Source organism: Myripristis murdjan, chromosome 3, assembly GCF_902150065.1.
Source record: "Myripristis murdjan chromosome 3, fMyrMur1.1, whole genome shotgun sequence".
Taxonomy (NCBI): domain Eukaryota; kingdom Metazoa; phylum Chordata; class Actinopteri; order Holocentriformes; family Holocentridae; genus Myripristis; species Myripristis murdjan.
The window spans coordinates 25,836,079-25,860,862 of record NC_043982.1 but is presented as its reverse complement, the minus strand read 5'-3'; the positions used below and the strand labels follow the sequence as shown (position 1 = coordinate 25,860,862).

The 24,784-nt window shown below is 40.9% G+C and overlaps 1 protein-coding gene across 1 annotated transcript in view; it reads right to left on the bottom strand.

Moving 5' to 3' along the window:
* kif13ba (kinesin family member 13Ba) overlaps positions 1-10,980 on the bottom strand; it is a 68,169-nt gene extending 57,189 nt beyond the window's left edge. The window contains exons 1-2 of the mRNA XM_030080607.1: positions 10,874-10,980; positions 10,292-10,622 (exon numbers count right to left, since the gene is read on the bottom strand). Of these exons, the coding sequence (XP_029936467.1) occupies positions 10,292-10,361 (70 nt within the window). The 5' untranslated portion in view covers positions 10,362-10,622; positions 10,874-10,980. The remainder of the gene's footprint in view (positions 1-10,291; positions 10,623-10,873) is intronic.
* Between the last annotated feature and the right edge of the window lie 13,804 nt (positions 10,981-24,784).

The following is a 24,784-nucleotide window of genomic DNA, read 5'->3' as shown; positions in this document are numbered from 1 at the left end:
GGGTGGCGCAAGATACCGTTTAGGGATAGCCGAAGTTCCTAAATCCGCAATTTGCGGGTAGCGGGTAGTGGCAGCGGATAGCGGGTGGCACAAGATAGGGCCCCAAGTCCTAGAAACTCTCCGAAGACCACTGATAGAACTGTGTCAGGGCACAGATCTGGCATAAGATATTAAAAAACCAAAGCTAAAGCACTTTAAGTTCCCAGGAGAACAATGGGCTCCAACACTGTGCCGGATGATATCAGAATCATTATATTTTTTCACAGGTCTTGCGTCTAAGTCAACTAAGGGAACAGCCAGTGATTACTAACAGTGACAGCAATGCTCAGACCAGAGACAGAGATGCTCAGTTGTGGTCAGCTCCTGTAGCGAAAATGCTGGTTGAAGCCACCATCGATGCACAGTTGATCCAATTTTTCATTTTTTTTTTGTCAACTAGTGAGAATACTAATAAAATCCCTGAATTCCCTTCATCCAGAAGTATCCTCCAGGAGATGTTTGTCCGTCCCAAATATTTTTTTCTGTCCCTGAGATGATGGCTCTTAAAGCCCTGCCCTGTACGCTTCAATCACTGTGGACAGTGCAGGACAGCACAACACTGCAGGTGAGGACAACAGAGAACAGGAGTGCACGTGATAGTGTAGCAAGGCAGGCAAATGCAGAAGATGAGACTTCAGCACAGAATTAAGGTTTGCTGCTGTGCATGCCTTTACAATTTATTTATGTATTTATTTTTTGTGGGGATGGCTGCCAATGAAAATAAAGTAAATAAAATAAAAAGTCTGGCACACTGGCAAGCATTTCAGTTGCCATCTGGAGCCATGCAACGGTCAAACTGTGGGAACTACTCAACAGGCTGCCAGCTGCATATACCACAGTGTAATCTGATGGGGGATGGAAATTAATAGGTGTCACATTCCCATATGTAAATTCCAATACATTCTATTGTCAGCTAAATGTGGAAAACAGAACAATTTTTAAAATAATAATAATAATTTAATTATGTTTATGATGATGACTGATTGATAATAAAGTCTTAGGTATTCATTTTATACTTACTAAATAGACTGCGTATTATTAGCAATTTTCTATTTTTAAATGTTGTATATTTAGGCCTCACCTTTTTTTTTTTTTTTAAAGAGTTATGGTTCTAATATAAAGTTTACATAACTTACAGTTTAACTGTAGCATTTAATGAGAGTGTGATATGAATGTACACCTTGTACAAAACAGCTCAAAAATGTGTTCGCAGAGTAAGAAAATATTGATGAATCACAAATTTTTACTTAAAACATTCGTACACACTTCAAGCACAGATTTGTGTGTACACAGTGTTTGTGAATGAGGCCCACTGACTCTGAAAATTATAGTGGCCTTTTACCTTGGACTAAGCATTCGTCTAATCGATAACAGAGGACGACCCCAGCCAATCAGTAAAAAAAGAAACAATTTTTCTTCTAAATGTAAGTGATTTATTATATTACAATACCATGTAATATCAAAACAATAAATAACTGATTGTTTGTGCATTCATTGGAGCTTAATATTGTGGAGGCTCTCATAAAAAATATAAAATATATGAATTTAACTGGCCTATGTTATATTTATTGTAGTGGTGCCTTGTACTTAACTAGTAAAGCCTTTCTGTAAATGTAACTAGCAGATGCACTTTGGAAAAAAAAAAACAAACAAAAAAAAACAGGATAAACCAGAGAGAAAATTCAAGAGGCTTGTAAGTCTCTCCATTTATCTGTCTTGCCAATGCATTTATGAGACCTAATGACAGTTGTGTAAAAACAGGCTAGGTGCTTCCAGCTTGTCATAGTTATCCATTATGTGTTTGCAATATTCTGCTTTCCTGGGAAATCACAGTGAATCTGGTTTACTGGGAAACTGCACACAAAAATGCAGCCCCTCTTATTTGCTTTAGAATTTGAAATAGTTGCCACCATATTTACTCCACACAACACTGATTACCATTCAATCTCACAATCTGGTCAGAAAAAGACAGAAAACAACAGAGAGGAGAGTGAGGCAATGGCAGAAAAGAATCAAAAGAAACAGGCTTATCACAGTTGACAAATAGTAACACCACAAACATTTCTCTCAGGCACTGGCCCAAGTCGACATCCTGAGTCACTATCTTATTGGCCCTGGGCCTTCAGGCCCTCGTTGGGTCCTGGACAGACTGAAAGTGTCAGACACAAGTGTCAACAAACGTACCTATTATTTGCAATGGCTGCAGGCAAATTGGAGGCGTTAAGTGGTGACTGTGACGTAAAAACAGTTAAGCCAAACTCCGAGATACAACTCGGTGTTCTGTTCAATTTCATAACATCAGCACGGCAAAAGACCACCAAAATACTGTTTGGTATCCATGAACTGCAGCAGTGATCAGCTGATCTTTTATTTGTCCTTCTGCGTTGATGCCATCAAAAGAACAAAAGTCTGCTTCTTTTTTGTCCAGGGCTTTTCTGTCATCCCCATAATCATATGTCACAGTTTTACTTTCTCCAAGTAATTGTCACAGACAGCCGGCTAAACGACTAGAAACGATCCATTTAGAACAGGGACTGTGGTTGAAAAGAGTCAAAATGTTTGCAAAAAGCGCCAGAAGTGCAGCAAAATATTTTTATTCATCAAATCACCCAGACAAATAGTCCCGATTAATGTTGGTGATCCTAAGTGAGCCAGAATATAATGGGGATAAATACAGAGTCCTGCGATGGACTGGCGACCTGTCCAGGGTGTTTCCTTGCCTTTGCCCTGTGAGCGCTGGGATAGGCTCCAGCAACCCCCCCGCGACCCTAGTGAGGATAAGCGGTTAAGAAGATGAATGAATGAATGAATGAAAAAATACAGAGTCTGGCAGGGAACTACCGCTGACATCATTATCATCATCATCATCATCATAAGGGCAAGAAAATAATTTTTGTTGTCTATTTGGCACAGTGCCTAGGGGATTGTAAAATTCATTGCTTAGGACCTCTATTTCAATATTGTGCTCCTCCACCACTCCCTGTGGGGAAATTTTCCTTTATATATACTTTGACATCTGTCCCATTGTTGCTGTTTATTATTGGGACCATGGCCAATGCAATTCTGATAGCTATTTCCTGTTATTTATTACGCTATTTAATTTTATATTTTTTAACAGCAGTAACAACCAGCAATAATATTGTGAAGGACATCCAAATAACAAATAAACAAACTTCATTTATGATCACAGACTTAAATTCTGTTTTTGAAAATGCTACTAGTCTTACCTTTGCTGCACCATAAAACTAATTAACAACACAGGACCTAGTCACATCACTTAGATAATCAGTCCACAACACAAACATACATTAACTGCACATGATAGCGAGGAGAACTGACTCACATAGTGACCATGGCCTGCCAAACCCATCATGATGCAACACTTGGCAATAGGGAAACACTGTCACTTCATTCAGAATGTCCGCTTTAGTTGGAAATAGTCAACATGTTGATATAAGAGCCAAAGGGCATCCAAAATGGCAGAACTATATTCAGCTGTGAAATAGTTCTGCCATTCCACTCACATAGACCAACACATATCAAATGTGCAAAAATCCAAACTATCGTTTTAACTGTCAGCTCCTGGCATCAACTGTTCGCCCTGATTTCATGAGGTATGCTGACTAAGAAGGGGTGTGTTTGTACTAGAAGTTGCCCAGTGGCCAGTCTTAAACCAATGCCCCAGCACTGGAGCAGGACTGGTACAACTACTGCTCCAATAGGTGTATTAGGGAGCGGCAACTGTGACACACTGCCTTTGCACACCCACATTTACCTTGTTGGGATACAAATCTGCAGCCCTCTGGTCACAAGTAAAATTATTTTCACACTTCCACTGAGCACAGAGATTTTTTTTCTGCAATCATGAGGCTTGTTTTTGCAGTAAAACGTGACAGATTCTTGTTATATAACCCTGTTGATAAGATAAGGATGTGGTTTGGGTTTCCTTGCCCTCTATTGCACACTGCAGAGGAATTCTCTTTGCTGTTGCCCCTTCCACAGAGAGGTTAGAGGTCATGGTCAGCTACACGACAGCAACCCTGCAGCTGGTAGTGGTTCACTGTCTTGCTCAGTAACACTTCATTAGAGTGGATGTTGGCTGATATGGGAGCTTGAATCCAATTTAGACAGGTGAAAAACAGTCTCTATGCTCACACATACCCCTTGGATGCATTCACAGTAATTCAGAGTACCAGCACGTTTTCAGTTTTTCCAGGATAAGAGCTCTATTTTGTAAGGAATATTTAGTATCTTCAGTGAGCATAAAATTCACACACAAATGCAAATGAATCATTGTTTTCAAAAAAAAAAAAAAAAAAAAAAAAAAAAAAGATTTTTAAACATAGGTATATCTTTGCTTGAAAAGCAGGCTGCTGATGACTGTAGATGATCACACTTTTTTGTTTTACAGCAGCCATGTAAGAGCAGGCACAGAGGCTGTGCATCAGCAAAATGAGCCTTAACTGTAGTTGCAACTTTGTAGTTTCAGTTCCTGTCTTCAATAGAAACAATCAATGGCAGTGTGAAATACATATATTTTAAAAAAATCAAAATGGAAGTGTTCTTGTGTAATCACCGCACTTAAAAAAACGATGTTAAGCCTCAATTCATATTTTAAGGTTTGATTTGCTTTTTATGGATTCTACTGACACTGAGCTTATTCAAAGTGGAAGACTCTCTCACTTCTGTGCAAGAATGACTAGTAGGGATCTAATGAGAGTTTGTGAGGCAAAAGTTTGCAATATAAAACTTGTAAATATGTATCATTGTGTGTAAACATTTTCACAATTTCACCTACAGTCCAACATCTGGCCCTAGGTAATAGGGATTAGAGTTCTTATATTCTGCCCGAACCCGACCCGACCCGACCCGACCCGACATTTTCGGGTCGGGTCAGGCCTAAAATTTACATGAATTGGGCGGGTCGGGTCGGGCTTCAGGTTCTATGGGGGATTTATTTATTTATTTTTTTTAAATAAAAAAATAGAATTATGTGTTCTGTTATTGATTATGACGTTTCATTTTTATGTGACTGGTGGAGAGAGTGAGATACTGGATTGGATTTGGAGGCTAAACTTTCAGTGACAGACAGACAACCAGCTGTCTGAGCGCAGCGCAAACAAGTGAGAGAGAGTTGCAGCAGTATCCCGCTGTGCTGGCAGACTCTGCAGCAGGGACGGTTTTTGCTATGGGCAGTGCAACTGCCCAGGGCGCAATCTACTTGGGGGCGCACGAGAAAAAAAAAAAAAATCTCCAGTTTTCTAGACTACCGTATTGACCCGCACATGCCGCGGCACCATCAGTCGGCATCAGGCGGGCCGGCCGCGGCACCGTCCGATACCGCGCCCACCCATCAGGTCTGCCGGATCTGACAGGTGAGCTGCCTGATGCTGGCTGGTGCCGCGGCCGGCCCGCCTGATATCGACTGATGGTGCCCCGGTGCCGCGGCCGACCGGCTCTGCTAAATAATGGCGAATTTGGCGTTTTTTTTTTTTTTTTTTTTTTTTTTGGGGGGCGTTATCGGGCTGTCGGGCCTAAAGTCGGGCTGACCCAGTTGGGCCCGGGTCGGGTCGGGTCTTAATTTTCAGGCCCGATGAGAACTCTAATAGGGATGGGTCATGATTTTTGATTAGTTACAAAATTTTACATAAATATATTTGACCATTGCCTTCTCTTAAAAAAAAATTCCAATGCCTGGTAGTAACATAAGAGCTTGTATTGTCATGTGAGTGTGGCATATTCAGCACTGTGATATGGGATAGATTAGGGGTAGGCAACCGTGTGCCACAGTAAGTCAAGAGTCTGCAGGTTTTCATTCCACCCAAAAACTACACCAGGTGATTTCACTGATCAGTTCCTAAGTGAGTACGTGAGGTAATCTGTGAAATCACCTGGCGTAGTTTTTGGTTGGAATGAAAACCTACTCCTATAACCACCAAAAAATGTGTGTGAAACCACTGCAAGAAGGTGGGGACCTACACTGAGATCAACAATAAATAGCTATCTTTGACATCAGACAAAGTACGTTTGACGTAAGGCTTCCCATCAGGTTGGTCTTCGTTCAGATTTTGCTCAAAATATCATGATAATACCTAACCACAAGCACAAGATTCTGTGTAAAACAGAACCGTTAGCTGAGTGTCTCTATATGTTTCTAATATCTAGCTTTATGGCAATGGCTGGTGATCAGAGAATTCAGAAGCCACTTCACAAGTTTGTTATGTGGTCAAAAAACTGCTAAGGTGCACGACCTTACCATTTATAGACCTAATCTAGCTGCATTTGTCTGCTGGCTGCTGGTTATTTCACTCCCAGGAAAGCAGGGAGGCACAACCTGAGCAGTGCTACACCACACGAGAAACTGGCTGGTGTTGGTCCATGCAAAACAGTCAAACTGGGGAACTGAGGCTACAGAGGGAACTGTTTAGAGAGGCTGAATACCCCTTTTCCTGCCAGGAACATGGGGGCAGAGCCATGGAAACTTGGTACCCTCAAAGTCTTCTGCTGTCAAGGAGACTACAGAGCAGAAAACATGGTGAGTGAGTGAAAGAGTGAGGGAAAAGTAAAGAAAGTGAGAGAGAGAATATGAATGAGAGAAAGACAGAAAGTTAAACAGAAGGACAGACACAAAGAGAGAGTAAGGCTGAGTTAAACAGAGAGCTTTTCCCATTTTGCTGCTACTGTATCTGCTGTTGACTACATTACCCAAGTGCCCTTAGGACTGCAGCTCGTACTTCCTGCTTTGGGGAAGGGAAAGTGTGATGCGGTGTGGTTACAAGGATAAATGTACGCATTGTTATCTGCCTCTCCTTTCTCCATTACAAACTCCTGCTTTCCACTGACCTCCTCTCCGCTCCTTCCCTACCGGTGCCGAGGTTTGGCACAATAGCCATGACATTAGCCAGGAAGCTGATTGGCCATGGTGTTGCCATTGCTACACTGGGGGTTGCTCTGTTCTTCGAAGGCCACAGCCATGGGAACATGGGCATTATGCAACATTAGCAAATATTCATTCAGACTCACTCCCTTCCTGTCTTTGTTCAGCCAGGCAGCGACAAGCACCTCTCCTCTCTGACCAGAGAGGTTAGAGATGCAGGCTTTTGGCTTCAGGGTCACAGGGTCAAATCCCTGAACCAGCTGGAAAAATGAGGATGAGGAAAGTACATGAGTAATGCTCTCCCCTCATTCAACAATTCCTGCTGTGGTGCCCTGGAGCAAGGCACTTCTATTCAGTGGCCACCACTTGACTGTGGTTATACTGGGCGGATGCCAGGTATAAGTGTCAATGGGAATCAAGGTAGAGCTAGAAAAGAGTGCAAAGGAAGTCTTTAAGGGACAATTACTGAAAGTGGACAAGCGTCCTTGTCCAGTCATAAGAACTGAAACAGCTTATATAGCTTCAGCCATCTATCTTCTGTATTAAATTAATTGTTATGGATATGGACTATATTTTAATATTCTTGAGCCCTATTCAGATAGGATAAGTTTGACAGGGGATAACCCATTACTTTGTGTATCACAGACGTCCTTTGTGATTTTAGTCCCTTCCCAAATGACTATGTGTATTGGGAAGGGTCTATGATTTCACAGACAGTCTCTGCACTTATTCTAGAGCAAATTACCCACTGTTTTTTGTCAAACTTAGAGGTCCCCTGATAAATTAAATCCCATCCAGTGAAATCCTATATATGGAAAGAAACATTTTTACAAACATGCTGCCCACAGTCGGATAGAACAAGTGCTACTATTTGATTATTTAAATACTGTTGCGTGCTCTTAGAGAGCAATTAACATGCCTTTCACAGGAATATGTGTACACTTCACTGTATACTGCTCTGACAGCCTGCTGTTATGAGCATAGCTGTTAGTCCCTAGCTGTTAGCAATAGCCTAACAACACCTGCTAGTTATACTTCCTTTTGGGAATATAACCTCAAACATGGAAAAAAAAAAAAAAAAAAAAAAAAACAAGGAGGGGGGGATCCTGGAGTGGCAAGTTCATCAGATGGATGACGACACTGACAGCTTCAGGTTGCTACTCCCATCTCTGTAATACTGGGAAGAATCCTAGATTCTAATCCCGTCCAAATGAGTACATTACATTACAGATGTACCATGTCGGTTATTAAAACTCCTTTGGGAAAATTACCACACAGGTTTAAACAAGTTTGGTCCATTTTACCTGGCTATTTTTTTTTTTTCTAAATAAGAAAACATATCAGGTAGTGGCGGCAGTCAGAGTTAAATATGGCTTTTAATTACCCGCTAATTTATTAGATGGAGGCTTAGAAGACTAAATGGCTCCCATTCTGCTACCTGGACACAGACAGCAGAGCTAGAGGAAGAAATATAAGAACATGAAAAGACTGGAAAACAGTCATGTCCCATTAGATATGAATGAGATGTGGCCAAAGATAGTCAAGTAATTACATCCCCACCTCTATAAGACCTGGTGTAACTCAATCCCACCAGACTAGTATCTCTTGAGCCTTTTGCACACTGTCTTTGGCCTCTACTTTATAAATATCGTAATAAAAAATAAATAAATAAAGATAAAAATCAAGATAAATGTACTGCCAACTAAAAAAACAAAGTAACTATGACTTTGTGTATCTATTCCTGCAAAAAAAAAAAAAAAAAAAAAAAAAAAAAAAAAAAAAAGACTTAACAGTGAAATATCGAGTGCCATGTGTTTCTACAGTGGGGTGCATGGTAAATCTCTGCTTATGGGAGCATAGTGGTGATCCACAGCCTTGGTCTTGTGACCGACTTCTCCAGCTCAGAGGGGGGAGCAAGGGAGACACGTGATCCACCCTGCCGGTTGCCGGTCACTCACTCTGCCTCACCAGCTCTCCTCCTCCTCCGCCTTTATGGGACACATGGTCTCCCACGGCCAAACCCAACTTGGCACTCACACAGAAAATGTCAACGCCGCTTTGCTGCATACAGCATTGAGAATCTGCATTATAACTGACCGAACCATTTGAGCGTGCATACATTCTTGTTGAATGGGGAGGCATGCCAATGTGCTTTCATTACAGTGTCTTACGTTAGCAGACTACATGTTGATGTGTATCAGTGTGGTAAATTAAGTAAATATATGTGGTAAAGGAACACCATCTGAAATTATTCATGTAGTTATGTTGTTATACAGAGCAAAACTGTGCTTTGTCCTTCTGTTGGCGTGGAGATCATGGGAGCAAGTATAAAACCTCTTCCACCAACTTACGCATTATGCTGTTCAGTCTGTCACTGAGCAGCAAATTCCCCACAAATGAGACAGAAGTAAAATTAACCATTTCTCATACTCCTCGGGACCAGGTGGGACTAGCTCAAAGACCACCCACTTTGTAAACCAGTGCACTAATGTGCCTCCACAGGTTCTGTGTTGGAGGTATTGCTTTTTGTCCTAATTCAGACAAACCTGTCCAGTATTACCCCATCAATACAAAGACAGGATCTGCTGTTGCAGCAACAGACCCAGATGATGACAATGCAGGAGTCCGTCTAGACACTCCAGCAGTTGATCTCAGTTTTACATCTAGCCTGAATGACACACAGCAGTGAGTTAAGCCCTACGGCAGTATTGTCCAGCCTTAGGCCATCCAAAGACAGCAGTTGACGCTTTTCAATCTACAGCAGCTCATTTCACTAATGGGTGGTGACTTCTGGCCGCCAATCCATTCCCAAGTCTTCCCATGAAATTAAACAGGGGACGCTGCAGTCAAATCAGTGCTCCACTGATGATGGTATTCTAAAACAGTCTAGCCATTATGTTAATCTCAGATAGTCACTCAACAATATTAATCTTAAACGTGTTCTTCCCATTACCGTTTCAATCAGTGATGGAGTCTGCCATTTATACCAGTCTGAGATGTAGCCTATCCATTTAAGTATCAATCTGAGATGCAGTGTATAATATGAATATGATGAGATACAGCATACATACTAACATTAATCCAAAATGAAGCCTATCCATAACGTTAATCTGAGATGCAGCCTATCCAAACTGATGTTGATCTAAGATGCAGTCTGTCCACTATAATAATAATATGAGATGCAATCTATCCATATCATAAAGATGATATGCAGTTTTTTTTTTCACAACATTAATCTGAGATGTAAGCCTATCCGTCCTAATATTAATCCGAGATGCCGTCTATCCATACTAATGTTAATCTGAGATGCAGCCAATGCATAATGACGTTAATCTGAGATGTAGTCGGAGCTAGCAGCAGGATGAACCCTCTCACCTCTCCTGTTCATGGGCCGAACACGAACAGCCACCTTGACATTGGAGTCGTCCAGGCTGGGCTCCCCCATCCTGACTCCCTTCAACAGAGAAGCGAGGTAGTGCTGATCCAAAATAAATCAGCTCTCCGGCTCGGCATTCATCCAAAAGCCTGGAAACGTTGCGCTAGCCGGACAGTCGGCCAGCTAGCTCCGCTCAGGGCTGCTCCACAAACCAGACATGTCCACAATAAAACAAAAAAGCCTGGGAAAATCCTGCAGGATGCCAGCCGCTGCTTATCCTCTGCTTCTGTTCATCGTCCAGGCTAATTTATATCCGCAGAGATGTGGGAGCTGGGGGGAAAAGGGAGAAAAGTAAACGCGTTAGCTGGATATTACAGCAGCTGCTGGATTAGACTGTGCAAACACATGCTTGCTATACCAGCAAGACAAAAACGGGCGAGCCAGCTAATTTGCCAGGCAAACTGAGAGGGAGGCTAAAGTGTAGGGAAAGCAGCAAGGGAGGAAAGGAGCAGGTTTTCACCGATTCTTGCTATTTGAGAATATAACGACCCCAGACATGAACGAGTCTTTAACCTACATACCGTGGTTTATTCATCCCAGAAGTGACACCTTTCATCCCAGTATACAAGCGAAAATTTTTCCTATTATCACTACTGAACAACCTAGCGTTTATCTACAGCCTCCCAACGGAATCCGCTGTCCTTTCTCAGCGTCAAGCTAAAGGCAGTTAGAAACAGCCTCCTTTCCGATTAGGCGAGTTCATCTTTCGAATTAAAAGTATAAAAGTTGGTCCTTTTTGGACGAGGTTGGAGAAATGTTTATCTCATTAATTTCCATGTATGAGCTCATTTTATCATGTGCTGCGTAGCGTGACAGAAACGCTGATTTTTTTCTTCAGCTAACCGTTAGCCCACCATCAGGAAAAACAAAATGTCAAGTTACCAACAGTTTAACATCATCTTCCGGCAAGCACCTTTCAAAATTAACCCCGCTTTTGACAACTATGTACATGCAACTTCATGGATAAACTAATCGATAGCGGTATAGCTACATGTGCTTGAAGCCCCATCCTTTCTTTTTAACTATATACAGTTCATTGTTGAATTTATCGGTTTAGGGTGATCAGATACTGCAATTTTACCTATCCTAACTTAAATTCTACTTTTCTTGTCGTGTCCTCTTCCTCATAAACGACCCCGTTTCCCGACGAGCAGGACTGAGGTTAGCCGGCTGACTAGCGGTAAGTTAGCCAATTAAGGCACCAGCCCGGCTGGGTTACTTACCTATGTACTTTTACCACCATAAACAGTAAAAGAAAAGCGGGGAATACGTCTAAATAAACAACAGCTATCATTCCTTCAGATAAAGCACGAAAAACATGTTTATTACCAGCTACGTCCACTCGGTGTCTAGTTTGGAGCCCCCGAATCACGTGACACTTCCGCTTGGCGTCAATGTATGCTCAATAACATAAAACTTTCCGATGTCAACTTTCAAAATAAATCCTCATCGACGAGCCCCCCCCCCCCCCCCCCCCCCCCCCCCCCCCCCCCCCCCCCAAAGAAAAGTTTGACACTATTTTTTTTTTAAATATATTTTTTATTTTTATTTTACACATTGCATACATGCACAAAAGACATACAAAAACGCAAGACAACGCAAGGAGTTCAGCCGTGACCTTCCAGCAACCCACAGTCCCTCTAGTTCCAGATCAAGGTGCCTTCTTTCCATCTCTATTAAGTTTAAAAAAAAAAAAAAAAAAAAAAAAAAAAAAAAATCTTCCAGCCAACTTCTCAAGCTAAAACAGGTTGCAGTTCTTATCTTTCAATTCATATTAATTTTTACACTTAGCAGCAAGACAGCCCAAAGTTAGAGGTGTCATTTTCTATACAGATAACCCATCTGTTTTGTTTCCTTGACAAGTTGACATTATTCATTTGGCACTATACGGAATATGAATGATTTGCAAGAAAAGGCAAACATATAGTGTGCACCATGTTTGCACGAATACAGAGACAAAATGTAGAATATCTACTCTACACAGAATATCTACTCTATTTATTTCTTTTTGCCCACTCTCCTAATGGCACAGCACATAGGCCCAAAAGACGAGTACATGTGAGACAACAGAAGACTAAAACCCCACAGAACTGGAATAGCTGTCCTTGAATGCCGCACAGAATGGGAGTTTCAGATTTCAATACAGACAGAATAAGCTACCACTGAAATGCCAAGTTACAACATCAGCCCGAAGTATATTGAGTTGGGGATTTTTATTTATTTATTTATTTATTTATTTTGCGCTTTTAACATGAAAGCAAAATCGTCTGAATTCCGCCGTTCCGCCTAGCATAGATTTCTCCCGTGTTAATAACATGGTTCGGATACATTGTGAAGTCGACAGCTGTGACCATACACTGCATAGTCATTGTTATGTTATCTATCTGTCTATCTATCCGTTTGAGTGTCAGTGTGTCTGTCTATCTGAAAACTGTCAGTATACTATTATTCTGAAAGACACGTACCGGAAGTAGAAACACCTTGTGTGGAGCGTGAGCGTTGTGGACACTGGGACGTTTCTACCACCTGCTGACCACAAGTGGAAGTGCAGTGTGTGTGTGTGTGTGTGTGTGTGTGTGTGTGTGTGTGTGTGTGTGTGTGTGTGTGTGTGTGTTCACTATGGAAGAGGATTTTAAAAAGTACAAAACATAGTATAGTCAGAATATTGCAAGAATTTGGACTTGTGAGAATAAAATCAGAATTTTGAGGAAAAAAGTCTGATCGCTGACTTTTTCCTACGAATTCTAAGATTAATCTCAGAGCTTCTTTTTAAATTTGTGTGTGTGTCTTTTGTCCTCCATCAAGGATACAGTGATGCAGGACATCAATGTATACAACATAACAGATACAGTATTTTTTGTTTGTTCGTTTGTTTTTTTTTTTAATTGTGCGGGAATTGCAATTACTTTCATTATAAAATCAAAATATTAATTATAACACTTTCTAATGTATAACGCAGTAAGTATTCTTTACATCAATTATGACATTGTAAATTAATAATCATTATTTTTGCCAATAGTTTTTGTGAATGAGTTAATGAATCTCTAATTTCCTTAATCAGTTTCCAATTAATTGGCATGATATATGTATAAATTAATTAATTCATTACATGTTAATGATTCAGTCATTTAATGTTGTATCATAACTGAGAATTCAGTGACTTTTAGTTGCCTTAGTTAAAAAGTTGTGAGTAATGTGCAGGTTAAAGTGTTTAAATAATCATGGTTAGTACAGCAAATAGTTAATAAGTGATTTGTTAAACATGAATGAACAATGCGTGATGTCACAACTGGTGCTCTGTGTATTAATGAATACTTTAGCATTTTTTTCAGGGAGTGATCTGAGAACTTGGAGAAGAGCAGCATCTTAATGACTTTACTGTGTAGATGTTGTTTGTGCGTGTGTGTGTGTGCGTGTGTGTGTGTGTGTGTGTGTGTGTGTGTGTGTGTGTGTGTGTTACTTTAAGAAGACTATTGTCGTATCGGGAAGCTCCCAGGCGACGTAGGGTGGAAAAGTGGGATATTGAAAAAATGGGCGAAAAGGATGAAGAGTAAGTTTTTAATATTAAATACAATTCAGGATTTAGTCCACTGCTCCTGAAGACGCATTGGACTGTAACAAAGCAAGTTATTTATAATAAAGAGTTCAGACTACGTCATTAGTGAGATTACACACACACACACACACACAAACATACACACAGAGCAGAGCTGATGGGCCTTTCAATTCAGAGCATTATGAATATGGATAAGTTTTGGAGAGTGTTGTAAATTTGGCTCACAGGCCATGTAGGCAGTCCTGCATCAGAGAAAAATGTATATTCTAGTGTTGAGAGTGACTGAGCTGTTATGCAAAAGGTCACATGTGTAATCCCATAAATGAACCCACCACTGCTGTACCTTTTCGATCATTATCAGTCACTCTGGTTAAGAGTAGCTTACTCCATCTCAGCATTTAAAATTCTTCCATTTGCTCCAGCTGCTTATTCCTTTCATGGCTGTGAGAGCTGGAGGCTGTCCCACTGTGCGCTGGCAGGCATTAAAAGACAAGGAGACACCTTAGAAAGCTCACATGACTGTACGTAAAATGTAATGTTAAAATGAAGGCTACAAAAAATAAAGTTAAAATTTTAGTTGTGATGTGGCATTTATTGTGATTCTTCCAACCTTCAGAAAGTCTGAAGCAGCTTTTATTGACATGGTTTAGTGCTAATTATTCCTGGTAACCTTTTTTTTTCACTAAGCATTTTCAAGGGAGCTTCAGAGTTTAATTAAGGTTGGGTTTATTGGACCCAAGGAAGTGAAGTTTCAGTTTGCTGGTCATCCGTCCTTATTTTAATCAAAGTAAGCCTTGTGATGTGGACAATGGGACTTCTATACCAAACAGAGCTTCACCCAAGCCTGATCAAACTTCAACTCCAAGCCTCTACCCGGTGTAAAGAGGCGTTGCTTTCTTTTGCACATACCTTTTTAGGGCCCGAGCGCTGGAACAGCGCGAAGCCCTATTGTAATTGCTTCGTTTTTTATTATTATTCTTACGTGTCATTCGGCCTTAATTTGACCCCCTAAACATGCTCCAAAACTCACCAAATTCGGCATGCAGGCCAGGTCTGGCGAAAAATTTGATAAAATGGACAAACGGACCCCCTAAGTGCAGAAATGGACTCCGTAGCGCCACCTAGGCACACAAAGACAGCCGCTGTGGCCCAAAGGAATGCGCTAGAAAGACCAAACCACTGCCGAAATGTAGGTCTCATCAAGCCCTACAATTCACGCGCTGACACCCCCCACCTAAAATCAACAGGAAGTCCGCAATTTGCGTTTGAACATCACGTTCTCGCCCAAAATTCCGCTTTGAACAAAATCTATCTCCTCCCAGGCCGTAAGTGTCAGCGGCTTGAAAATTTAACAGATGACAGAGGACACAGTGCTGAACAAAAGTTGCTAAAAACTCCGTCATTACTCGATTCGTTTGGATTTTATAAGCCCTCAAAGTCGGAGTGGCCAAAACCAACACTTCGGTTTTTTCCATGGACTTTGGTGGGAAGAGACTGACTTTTGGCACTAATTAAGCCCCTGGAGTCTAAAGTAAAAGTCTGACGGCTTTGAAAACTATGCAGATGGAAAGAGGACAAAAATTCCTACAAAAATATGTAGTTTTGATGTGGATTGGACCAAGTTTGTGGGAGCTGTGAAGAGTTTTCAAACGTTTTTGACTCTGGTGTGCTCTGCTCTGCACGCTGCCTGGACATGTGACTCACTCTAGCTGCCTCAGGAATGCGCAATACACACCCATTGTAAGAGCTCAGAGGGAGCAGAAAACACTCTCAAACTAAAACTGCCATAATTCAAAAACGGTAAAAGATAGCAAAATCATGTAAATGGGAGATTTATAGATCTGAGTCTCATGACTCGTTTAAACTTTGAAACAAGTCTGTAACTCAAACGGTGACCGAGCTGTGACACCTCAAACAGGGGTGGGTTTTCTGGATTTCTCCACTGGATTGAATGAGGATTTCTCTGTCTGCCTGCATTTTGGTGTGATCATGCAGCAGCTGCCAGTACTCAAGTCAGTCACACACTAGGACATGCTAAGGGCGCCATCTGCTGGAGGGGCGCTGCTAGTGGCCAGAGGGGCACCAGCAGCGAATGTACTACCAGTGGGTTTTTGTTGGCGTCGTGTGTGTGTGTGTGTGTGTGTGTGTGTGTGTGTGTGTGTGTGTGTGTGTGTGTGTGTGTGTGTGTGTGTGTGTGTGTGTGTGTGTGTGTGTGTGTGTGCGCACGTGCGTGTGTGTGTGTGTGTGTGTGTGTGTGTGTGTGTGTTTGTGTGAGTGACTGAGTGAGTAAGTGAGTGTGTGTGCCTGCATTTTGGTGTGATCATGCAGCAGCTACCAGTAGTCCTGTCGGTCACACACTAGGACTTCCGCGGCCTTTCAAAATAAAAGCCCAAAACTCTTTCACAATAAAAGCACCGAAAAATACCCTTAAAACTGGAACACACGGACGAATTGTCTGCGCTTCGACACGCGCACCGTCCCCGACGTGCACGGGGGGGCGAGGGCCCGTCCAACGCTGCTTGCAGCTTTAATTAAATCTTAACCCTTTTTAAAAGAGAGCAAGACCTCTAAACGAACAATTGCAGTAAAAATGTCCCAGCAGTTGTCTGGTGGCTACTGGTCATTTGTGTTTTCTGTCTTTTAGAGCGCTTCAGCCATATTCTATACAGTATAATTATGAATGGTATGGGTTGGGGGTCTTGCTCAAGGGCACATCAGCAGGACGCAGTGGGAACTAACCAGTGGAGCAGCTGAGACCTGGCTTCAGGGACAGTATGCCACTAGAGGACACTGTGCAGCAAGATGTAGCGGCTCACAGGTGCAGGGTGACTGATAAACCTCGCAGACTGGAGTTTATCTTTTTTTTTTCTTTCTTTTTTTTTTTTTTACCATGACATACATTTTTATCACACAAATCCAAATTTTATATCATAGGAAATGTATCAAGCTGATATAGGTTATATTTTTGAGGAAACAAAAAACATCAAAACATGAAAAATACCTTTCAAAAAATACAATTGATTCTTTTTGATACTATATCAGTGGTAATTTGCCTTGTAATACTACTACTAATACTATGAGTACTACTACTACTACTACTACCACTTCTACCACTGACAATAATAATAATAATGATAATAACCTTTATTTATTTGGCACTTTATTTGCAGAGACGCCACTCTGTCTCCATATCCAGAAACCAAAAACAACACAGCATCTGACCTCACAGGCTGCTTAACTCAGGAGCTCAGGAGGTAGAGCGGTCGTCCGGTAACTGGAGGGTTCCCGGTTCGATCCCCGGCTCCTCCAGAGTGTGTCGAAGTGTCCTTGAGCAAGACACTGAACCCCTCACCGCTCCTGATGGACAGCTAGGCGCCCTGCATGGCAGCCTCTGCCATCAGTGTGTGAATGTGTGTGTGAATGGGTGAATGTGAGGCAAACCATTGTAAAGCACTTTGAGTGGTCAGTAGACTAGAAAAGCACTATAGAAATGCAGTCCATTTACCATTTAACTGCTTTTGGGCATTTAGACAGGTAAATAAGCATAATAAAAAATAATCTATACATGACATCACTATAACCAGGCTTAACTTTGCTTGTCAAAGAGCCAAAGGACTGCTGAATTTGTTTGGGAGCACATTAAGAACTCATAATAAAAACTTCAGTTTTCCCAGAATCCATGACTGTGTTTGCACAGGGCAAGAGTGTGAATGCATGGTTAAGGTGCGATATGATATGATTATTATTATTATCATTATTTTAAATGTGTTGTTTGTACGTTACTGTGTTTTATGTACAACAGGCTCCAAACATTTGCCCCTGGAGGGATTGATAAAATTGTATGATAGTAAATGATAGTAAAGCATGCTGTCACTGAAAAAGAGTGTGACACTAGTCAAAACAATGATCTAAGAAATATAGCTTTAAAAAATTAAAGTCACACATGAATATCATTCATTTAACTTAACAAAAGATAAATGACTAAGACTAATCTTAAAACTGCCTTGGTGAGTAAAATGTTAATGTATTCCTTTTTGAAGTGATGTACATACGCATTGTGTAAACAGATGAGACCTTCAGGTTATGAATGTTATGTTATTTAGCCAATGATAGAGAAACAATAAGTGGGCAGGTAGGGCTTCAGTGTGTTGATCAGAGACACTTGGCTAATAGATGCATATTGGTTATTGCAGGGATCAAACAAGTTTGATAATCTGCTGTTGTTCTTGCTGGATCAGAGCACCTGCTAAATGCACTGCAGGTCTGTGTGCTCTCCTTCAGGCTGGCTAATTTAAAGTAAATGTTGTGAGGGTCAGAGTAAGTGCCTGACTGAGGAAGACCTGGAGGGATGAGAGCAACTGAGACCCTGAGAGGTTTCCTTTCGCAAAGGGTAGATGCTTTGAAGATTGTTAAATGACGTATGTGGACTCATAACCAAATTGCCTCTCTTTCATTTACTGTCCCAGTGCACAATCATCTCCCTGTATTATGGGAACATGATTCATAATATATATAAATAGCCACACCTTCTCTATGACGAATTTCTTTTTTGAAAATGTTATAACCTTGGATGGCCTCGGAGTCCCAACCCAGCAACCGAGGTATTTCATGTTCTCTATTTCTCAAACTGCATGTACAGTATTAACATGGGCTTCTTCAAGACACTATCAGAACACATTTAATTGTGAAATAGAAAGTAATTACAATTAAAGTTAGTAAGTAAAATACAAAAAAAATCACTCTGTGTGTGTGTGTGTGTGTGTGCATGTGTATGTGTTGTTATTGAAATCTATCTGTATCCACAAAGCCCTTCACAACTGTTCCGTTGCATTTATTGCTTTTTATAAACCTCCTCTATGTTAAAGTCAGGGACAACATTAATATTACATGCACTGCATGATGAGGAAAAATACCTCTTCCCATTGCTTCCACTGCCAAACATGCAAATAAAATAAAATACTGCATATACTTCTGCAAATGGAGCTGAGTACCCATAAAGTGCTCTATAATAGGGAGCACTCAGGGGAATAAAGTACAGGATAACTGACTGCAGTCAGAAAATGGGCTTCTTTCTGTCTCGGGTTTCTGTGTGGCTGCAGGATCTTGTCCACACTGAATGTTCTTCCTGGTTAAGCAGCAAGGAAAGCATAACCTTGGATGATGGATTCCCACTCCTCCCGCTCCTACCACTTATCTCACCTTCACTCCTCCCCTCCCTCTGTCTCTCTCTCTTTAAACTCACCTGTTTAGATTAGCCTTTCCTGGTGCTTTGTAATATCTACATGATGAACATATTCTTTTATCTGTATATGTATTTTTTATCTGTACATGCCTTGTAATATCTACATGATGAACATATTCTTTTATCTGTATATGTATTGTATAGTCATTGTTTATTTATTTATTTTTAAAATTGAAGTTCAAATTCAAGTTCAGGTTTATTTAGAGCCCAATATCACTGTTTACAGTCCCTTTTAGTTATGCTGGTCCATTGGCCTGGAACAAGCTACAAAAGGACCTCAAATTGCCAGGACTTACGCTAGGAGAACTATTTTAAAATACTACAAAACCAGGCCAGATTGCTCTTGTAAAAGAGGTTTTCAATCTCAGTGATGCTTATCTGGTTAAATAAAGGATTTTGATTGATTGAAAGGGCTTTACATGCCCACATGTTTTTACCACAAACAGGATGACACTCCCTGACTTAATCCTCATAGTCCCCCCCCCCCCCCCCACGCCCCCCACCCCCCCCCACCCCCCCATGAGCAGAGAACACAAAAGCAGAATTCAAAGATGTATTTCCTGAATTTCAATAAAACAAGCAAGAAGATATAATAAAAAGATAAAAGATAGAATAAAACAGAGGATAAAAATAAAAATAACTTCAAAGTACTTGGCTATTATGAGGTATCATTGTTGGGATCCACTGCTGTGGTCCTTTTAATTCATCCAGGGGCTCTGATTTCTGACTGAACTGCACTGCATGTTGAGTTTTAATGATTGGAGCTTTCTGTACTGAGTGACATTCATTTCTACATGAAATGGGATTTAAAAACAGCGCATATTAATGAATCAATATACAACAAATCAATGATATGTTACAGCTTTGCGGAAAGAGTCTTTTGGTAGCATTTCTGTGTTTTATTCATACAACCAATTGAAGCGTGAGCGTGACTGTAAGACACAGAGTTTGTCTTGTTGTCTTCGTCTCCTACTTCCCTTTCTCTGTCTCTCTCTGCCCTTGTTTGTGTGTGTGTGTGTATGTGTGTGTGTGTGTGTGTGTGGTGATGTGAATGATAAGGGCAAAGGGGTGGAGGGGAAGGTCTGACTCCTTCGTTAAGATGACACGATTACAGTAATTGTTCCGGGGACTAATCAGATGACGTGTGTGTGTGTATGTGTGTGTGTGTGTGTGTTTGTGCTGATTAGCTCAAAAATGGGCGCTGGTGAATCTGACCATTATCTGAACTTTGTGCAGAAGACTAACAGAAAAGTTAAATTATGTAACAGGTAGGCTCTTCCCAGTAATGTGACTGATTAAAGCCATATTCCAGCAATGCTGATGTTTGCTAGTTGGACTCTTGAATTTGTGTGTGTATGCGCGCACGCATGTGTGTGTGTGTGTGTGCGTGTGTATGTGTGTGTGTGTGTGTACACCCCCTCTAATGCAGTTGTCCATAATCCTTGAGAGGAATTGCGTTGTCACAGTCCGCTGCTTCTCATTACAACTCAAAAGATACAACTCTTACTTAATGTTTTTTTTTTTTTTTTACTTGACATTTATGTTCCACAGACCTTTCCAAGTATGTTTTTGGTGTTTCCCAGCATCTTTCATTTTTCCTCCTCCTCACCATCCCTCTTCTTCACTATTTTTCTAACCTTTACGGCAGTTTGATGCACTTCACATTTGCTCAATAAGAAACCTCCTGTGGTGCTCGCAACTAGAACAACTGGGCTTCACACACTTAATCAGCCACGCACAGCTAGCAAACAGTACAAGTGAATGAATCTGACAATTTAAAAAAAAAAATGACATTGACAGTGGAAGACAGTAATCCATCCCAAAAACTGTTGAAGATAAAATAAACAAATTAAAACCTGGCAGGCTTATTTCCATTGTGATCCTCTAATGATAATAGTAATGTTTGTGATTTGCTCACTGGGTTGCTGCCTATTGGACACCTCTCTGGCCAGGAGTGGGGTGTCCTCTCTGTGGTCCTTCTCAAGATTTCTTCCATTTTTCCCAGTTCAATTGAGTTTTTTTGAGTTTTTTCTTGCCCACTGTGAGGATTACGTCAGGTGGTGTCATCCTGTTTCAGGTAAACATGTAAGCATATAAAGTCTTTGACAAGACAACACAATTAATATAGGACATGTAGCATAATGGCATAATGACAGACTGGTAAGGTAAATTATGAAATGACTTAGACCAAAATCAGAAGTAGGAAGCAGTGGTTGTGCTGGTCATCTAATGGGTAAAAATGTATGATCTGTCCTTCTTCCCTTAAAGGTTCAAAAAATAAAACAAAATGGTTCTTCCACCAACTCAGAGGCTGCTGTCATTATTTTACCAGCCAATTAGAATGACGCAGGATATCACAATGTGTGGAATAGATGGATTCTCCAGACAAACAACACTGATCACTATTTTACTGGTGGTTGATGGTGGCCCCCCTCCCCAACTGGTGACCATCAACATTCAACTATATTCACTATGAAAGCGTGAGCTGAGTGTTGACCACATGAAGACCCAGTTCAGGCCTGGACAGACGTGATGTCATCCTGTCCATTGGAAAAGGGGAGGCAGTGCATTTCTCCTCCTACGTCCTCCGAGCCCAAACCACTGGCTCATTCCCAGCCAACCAAACCCTAATGGGATCTCAAATGGTTGCTTAATACAATTGTCTTTATTGCCCTATTGTCTTTGTGCAGGCTGCTACATGCATGGTTGGGGTTAGGGCTTGGGTTAAGGCAGTGTGTGGGGAGGGTTGAGGCATGAGGCTGAAAGCCGAGTCCAGGGCAGGAGACAGTGGAGATTGCTCTTTATGGCCTTGGTGGCTGAGGTCTATGCCAGAATATGGCCGTCCATTACAGTGGGCTCTATTAGGTTAATGACTTTAGCAGCTTTATGGCCACGGGCTCATTACTTAGGCAGTGCAATCTAATCAGTGGCCGCACCACTGACCACCATCACAGCAAAACTGAATTGTGGATAAAAATGGACCCCAGGGGTTTCCCCCTTCAGACCACGGCATGCTCTGGGTCTCTGATGGATGAAAGCATGCCTCAGTGTATAGGGCTTTCAGCTAAAAACACCATATAACAAGGATGAGCATAAATATAGATATGCAACAACTATTCTTTTGTGAGCAGCAGCTACCTCCGTACTGTAGTTACGGTAATACAGACTCACTGATACGATACAAGCCTAGCACCTACCCTGCCAGAGGATGTTGGCGCCAGCAGCTAGCTTTGTTTGGGAATATTTTCGCAGAGTAGACAGAGTAGTAGCGGTTCCGATAGCCTTCATAGCACACAGATACATGTAACGGCCAGCTTTAATGTCAGAAATGGATGTCATAATTCTTTTATTCTAATGATCATAAAAATAATAGAGCCAACTATATTTAGCTTATAGAAAGGTTAAAATTTCCTGGGAATCCCGGGAAATTTTTCTTCTTTTCCCGGGATTTAAAATAACTCATTTTTGGAAAAAATGTTAAACCCTAGTGCTATATGAACGCAACAGACCCTACTCTCACAGTGGCCATGTCACTACCTGACACACACTGTGTACACCCCATCTATGTTCTACTGCTGTGTGCTAACATGCTAATCATACAAACACCAAAAATCAGACAAATGTTTATATATAGCATGACCCCCAGTATGTTATTGCATCTGTGCACACCACACAGTCAGCCATAGTAGGTGGATGTTTGACGCTCTAGATCTGAAACCCCATCCTGTGGATAACATATGGCCTGTCTGTGAAACTAAAAGTCTTGGTGGACACACACTTATGTTAATTTCCTGCTTGTTAAAACACAAATTAATGATTTCTCTACTTTAGTTTACTCTAAAAATTTTAGTGGTGTGTGTGTGTGTTTATTCTTGTGGATCTAAAATCTTTTGTCCTCTATCAGGGAGGCAGACATTGATGAAGAACGTCATCGACTGCTGCTGTATTGAATGGTCCGACTGGCACTTCCTGGGTCTGCAGTGTTCAATAAGGAGCTGCAGGGGTTTGCTTGATTCATCACACACATTGTCAACTGACAAGGTTATTTTAAACTTTGTATCTGATCTTGCATGGTAGTCTAGCAGTTCGGGAAGCAGCTTGTGACGGTCTCGACATTTGAATCCCAAGTCTGGCTGGAATAATCTGTCTGGGGAAAGTCAGCATGATCACTGCCCTACCTCAGTAAAACCTGAAAGAAAGAAAGAAAGAAAGAAAGAAAGAAAGAAAGAAAGAAAGAAAAAAGTTACAAAGTGATTTTTTGGGGGTGTTTCTTGCAAAACATTCAGCAGTTTGATTCTGGTGGACTGATTCCTAAACCTGACACTTACTATGATATTTTTAGATTGCTGAAAATGTTCTGAAATCAAATTCTATTGCAGCAGCTGGAAATATTTTCAGGTGACAACAAAGTGGACCCAGGAATGTAAGATGCATCAACAACAGTTGCTCATTAACTGTGTTCACATATTTTACATTCTCAAAGCTCCAGGTGCATTTTCCAAAACAGCTTGTATGGTACAGCACAACATCGTAGCTGACTCATAAACTCAGGCAAAACACTTAAATCATGTTTCAAAATTAAATGACTGTGTCAATGAATAAGTCAGTGCCACCAAAATTAAAGTTCCTTTGACACTGTTCCTTTGATGAAGGCGGACAAAATGTTACAATGTTTAGACCCTTGAAATGTGAACCTTATCGCTAAATTTCACTCTTGTCCTATTTTGTCACTGATTCTGTAAGCGTACTGTACCAGCTTACTGTCATTGGTCCATGATATTGTGTATCAAACTACTATTATACTATACTATACTATTCAGACTATGAATACAGAGCAATATAAGTTTTCACACTACACTTTGCACAGCATAAGAGCACTAATATTTGCATGTAACTTGTAGAAAAACTTTTATTTATTTTATTTACTGAATTATTTGGTAACGATCATACAAACTCAGTACGATACAGAAGACAGAGAAAACAAAAACCTACACAGCATTGTAGAGTGGCCTACAAACAAATACATCAGTACAAAAAATATGTACTTTGGAAACCAAATATGCTATAAAATAACAGAGTAAATTTACAGTGCTATACTGTAGACTCAGTCCACCTCCCTGAACATCCTGTTGCTCCTGCCTGTGTGGCCACAGATTTTCATCAACCTCACACTTGATATTTTCCCCTGTAATGCAACACAGGAAACATCTTCATGCAGGCCACAGCCATACCCTGCAGGTTTCTGCTGTCATGTAATCACAAGCAACATCCACTGCAGTAAGCTCTTAAATAGTGTCAAATAAGCGAGGATAGGCACTGTCCTAGGATCTCTTTCTACAAGTTTGCACTGGTGTTGAGCACCTGCTTTTATCTGTTTTATGATTTGCTTAAATGATTCATTACTACTGACTGTCATTGTTTTATGTTTGGTGTTGAATGTATGATGCTGAATGCTGTCTTTTTAATGGCTGCGGCATGGGTGAAGAGCCCATGACAAATTTCTCCCTTTGTCTGACAAAAACTTAAAGTTAATCTTGATCTTCATCTTGAAGCAGAAACGTTGGGTTGATGAGGCTTGATGATCATTTACTTTTCACCTCCATGCAGAAAAGAATTCCTCAACTGGATACAAGA